General features: G+C 48.7%; 1 protein-coding gene across 1 annotated transcript in view; it reads right to left on the reverse strand.

Annotated features, from left to right (window-relative positions):
* Nucleotides 1-2,031, reverse strand: part of F3 (coagulation factor III, tissue factor) — a 12,980-nt gene extending 10,949 nt beyond the window's left edge. Inside the window, exons 1-2 of the mRNA XM_008833667.3 lie at nucleotides 1,779-2,031; nucleotides 589-694 (exon numbers count right to left, since the gene is read on the reverse strand). Coding sequence (XP_008831889.1) covers nucleotides 589-694; nucleotides 1,779-1,872 — 200 coding nt within the window. The 5' untranslated portion in view covers nucleotides 1,873-2,031. The remainder of the gene's footprint in view (nucleotides 1-588; nucleotides 695-1,778) is intronic.
* Nucleotides 2,032-4,461: the final 2,430 nt, after the last annotated feature.

Below are 4,461 nucleotides of genomic sequence, written 5' to 3' on the forward strand. Positions count from 1 at the left end.
AGTCTAGACAGCAACCAAGAAAGGACACCTGTGCTTATAGATTACCCACCGTTGATCCCAGCACACTCTTTTTGTGCCTGTTGAAGAGCGTTCAACTTCTATAGCCTCTATGCCACTTATGAATATTCCCATCATTTCCCAAAATAACATGTTATATCCATTTATTTTTGTTTGGTTGGTTTGTTTATTTTGATACCAGGTCCCCTATATTATGGGCTGGCCTGGAACTTACTATACGTGGCCAAGAATGGGCCTGAATTTCTAAACTTCCTGCCTCCACCTCCCCAATACCCTCATGTCCAGGTTATGCGGTGCTGGAAATGTAACCCGGGGCTTCAGCCATGCTAGCAAGCACTGTATGAACTGAACTGAGAACTGCTATATCCGTAGCTCCCAACATATCAGTTCAGAAATGGCCTCGATAGAACGGGACACCGCCCAGCAACTTGCCATGAAAATACTCTTTAGCATTTATTAAATTTCTCATTCCATAAGTAGCTTTAAAGAAATCCGTATTCACTACTGGAGAGCACGAACAGCGAAAACTTTAATAACCTTAACACACACACACATACGAACCTAACTTACCTTATAAGAACCTTGTAGGCATAATTGGTGGGTTTGGGTTCCCACTCCAAAATCGTCTTGAAATTAGTTGATTTCCAGGTTAAATTATATGCTCTCTCTGGAGTTTCTAGAACACAGAAAGTGCCGGTTAGGACAAACACTTCTTGGTCCACAACCTTGAACTAACAGCATAAAGCATCCTCCCAGCCATCACCACTTATATGGTGTACATTTTTATTTCCAATCATAAAAATTTTGCTACTGACTTATCAAGAACAGGGGGAAGTTTTTCTTCTGGGGGAAGTTGTCCTTCTGGCAAGGTCAACCTCATAATTCATGAAAACAGGCAAGGATCCTGAAATCCTTCTTTAAAACTATTTTGGGGGAGTAAGAGGGCTCTCTAACAACTTGACACGAAAGAAGGGCCATCCATTCACTCCTGCGCCAGGGTGTCTCAGGCACAGCTGGCACAGGCAACACAGGCAGGCTCAAGGGAGAGGCCGCATGGACCGGTTTTTAATGAGTTAGAAAAGGACTCATCCCACACGTGTGAGGAGTCAGGAATGCATACAAACGAAAAGCGCCCGACTTGACCTCTTCCATTTTTATCTAAAATGTTTCTACACTGAAACTCCCACTGAGAGTAAGGTAGACACGCAGCCCATGTGGCACCCGTCGCACGGTTAGATGTCATTCTATTTAAATGCTCTATATTAATGCCTCTTTTGGCAAGTCCTCAGGTCTGTTTCTGCCTAGCCCCAAACACTAAACAGGTGTGGCACGCTCGTTGTCTTGCTTGATCCAACCCAAGAAACGTTTACAACAGGATTGCTTCTATCAAATCTAAACCAAAGACCACAAGATTAGCTATTTATCACGGGAAGATGCTCACACACTGAAAGGTAATCCAAACCACTCAATGCTCCTCGAACTGGGCCGGCCCACCGCCTTCAAGGTCGCAACTTCCTGGGAAGCTCTTTCCCGCAAAGATCAAGCCGGAGCCCCAGATCATCTTATGCAACCACAGTGGACAGCAACGATTAGGTACCTCCAGCAGCGGTGGCAGCCGGGTTCTGAGTGCAAAATACCTCTCCACGCCGCGTTCCTTCAAACCCACCGGGAGCGCACCGCCGAGTCCCTCGCATGGGGTCCTCGGGGATGCAGGGCCAGCCAGAGCGGTGCCCTCCGACTCACAGGCTCGTCCCACTCACCTGCAGCAGCGACCACCCGGGCGAGGAGGCCTCCGAGTAGGAGCGTGGGCGCCAGAGAGGTGCGCGGGCGCCAGCGGCCGGCGGGGATCGCCATGTCCAGACGCGGGCGGTGAGGTCCGAGGCTTCGCGAGGCTGCGCTGCCGGCGCGATCCGAGGAGGCGGGAAGCGGGTGCGGGCAACACCGAGGCTGCCGGGGTCTGCGCAGGGTGCGTTATAAAGCACAGCGCGGCCGCCGGAGCCTCTTCACCCGCCGCCTCCGCCGCGGGCCCGGACTCCCCGCCCCTGGCCCGGTCACTCCCGCCTCGGTGGGCGGCCCCCAGCCAGTCCACACCCCTGCCCCGCCTCCTCCCCCTAGGAAACTCCGGGACCCCGAAAAGGGGTGACTCACGCGTGATTCAACCGCGCGGCCCAATGCTGAGCTGCCCTTGGGTGCAGGCGGGTCCAGGTGCTGCGGGGACCCCGGGTCTCGCACCTCGAAGGTCAGCCTGGGTGGCCGCAGGCCTAGGGACAAGGAGTCGCGATGGCAAGAACTGTGGAGTCGGAAGACAAGAGATCCTTACCTTCCACGTGCTGTCGGTGTAGACGGGGCCTGTGGCCGATGACATAACAGTTTAGTAGAAAGCAGGGGCTCTGGGCCCCCTGGGATAGCCTAGGGGCTCTGGGCCCCCTGGGATAGCCTAGGACAGTTCCAAAGTGCTTCCAGCCCCTTGGGCGTGTTGAATAGGGCGGTGCGTTAAATGGACTCGTCTGCCGTGGACAAGTGCCCTAGCTTAAGGTCTAAAGGCCACTTGGCACGCCCGGGTCCCCATCCCCAAACAGTGACCCAGAAACTGCAGCCTGAAGCCTGGAGTGTTGCCTCTGGGAGAATTCTAGAGTGACTTGGGCAGCCTTGTGGCTTCAGAAAGGGTGGTTCTCAGCGTTGAGGAAGACGGCTGTGGGTTTGAATTATTCCTCCGAAGAGCAGAGAAACATAAAATGAAACTGAAAAATAAATACATTCGGACTTTTCAGCTCTGTTTGTTCGTTTTTCTCTCTCGAAACTGGGAAGTGGGCCCAGGGGTCCACGCACACTAAGCGCGCCTCCTTCTTTTGGCTACACTTTGCAGCCAGGTGCGGGTCACAGGCTTCTGTTTTCTGACTTGTTTTCTAGTTTCCCTCTCTTGGCTTTGCTATGAAGTTGTTCAAGCCTCTGGGTGCCACTTCTCCTACCCAGTAGCATTTGCCCAAGTTCTTGTCAAAGGCTTTCAGACATTCGTGTTTTTGCTTGTTTGTTTTAATCTGCAGTTGTCCTGAAGACAGGACTGGACGGCTCTTAAGGAGAGGAGTATGTGAAATCAGCTTTGCATCACAGTACACGCTGCACACACATTTCTGCAGAGCTGACTGCACCACCACATTATAAAAATCATTTTCAACAAAATGGACTGCAAATTTTGATTTTCTCCCTTTGCCTGAGCTGAGGCAGCCACCTCCAGGCTGAGTGCTTGTGGTCTTTTCTATAAGAAGAAAGCTGTGCTTACTCTTTTCCTCTTCAATCCCTTCCAGTTCTAAACCCCACAAAGTTTATATTTACAGTACTAAGCCTGCAATCTTCCTTTTAGTAGTCTCTAGCCTGAGTAATTTTGCCATTCATCAGCCCTACCTGGGGCTTTCTGGAGTTGAAGGGTATGAAAGAGGAATTGATTGCACCTCAATCAAGGGCAAATTCCAAGACTCAGGAAAGCCTCTGCCTCTACCAAGTAATTCTGTTGGATTCCCTGTTGGGAAATCACAGGGGGAACACTTTAAACAATGTCAAGAGTATCCATTTGCTAAGAAAACTATGTCACACAAATAGTACATTAATAGATTAGATACATATTATTTTGAATATTCACTATGACCGTCAGGCAAGGAAGAGAAATATCTAAATTGTTTGCATAGGTTTTTGATCAACTATGGAATGATGGTCTTCAACACTGAAAAATACTATAATTGTTATTATTTTCAAGAAGAGGAGGAAGAACACTGGCTGAGGTAAATAATCTTTCATAGCAAATATTTTCCCCACCTGATCAGATTGTGGTCAAATGATTTCTAGAAAACTATTTTTTGACACCATGAAAACCACATTCCTAAAATTTCACTGTTGGAGTTTACTGGGAAGGGACAAATTAACTGTTCAACTTAGTCCTTCCTTTACACAATTTTTTACTTCCTTCAGTAAAGTCAAGCTTAGATACCTTATAGGCTCTGACAAGTGTAAAAGCTACTAAACTATTGTGAAAATCATACCTGCCTTGATTAGGCTTTCTGATTAGAACTAAGAATGGACAGATAGGAGAGCATCTCTCAAACGTCATGTTCCCATGTGATCCTGAAGCCAGCTGGCCTGTGTAGACCCACTGGACTGACTGAGCAATGTAGATCTGGTCCTGACTCCAGGGGCTTTCCTTCTGTGGCCTTGCTTCTGTTTCTAACACATAAAAGGAAGATTGCATCACAAACCTGCTACCAGAATGATGAATTTATTCCTCCGTAGGCACTCAACCATGCTCTGTAGTAGGTGTGGAAAACACTTGCAATTTGGGGAACTCACTATCCTTAGGCAGAAATAGCCTGTTGGCTATTCCTTGAAGTAGGCATGCAGGAAGACACGTAGAAGTGGTAAGTTCCTTTTGCATAACCAGTGGTGAAATGTGGT

Source organism: Nannospalax galili, unplaced genomic scaffold, assembly GCF_000622305.1.
Source record: "Nannospalax galili isolate Female #2095 unplaced genomic scaffold, S.galili_v1.0 scaffold255, whole genome shotgun sequence".
NCBI lineage: Eukaryota > Metazoa > Chordata > Mammalia > Rodentia > Spalacidae > Nannospalax > Nannospalax galili.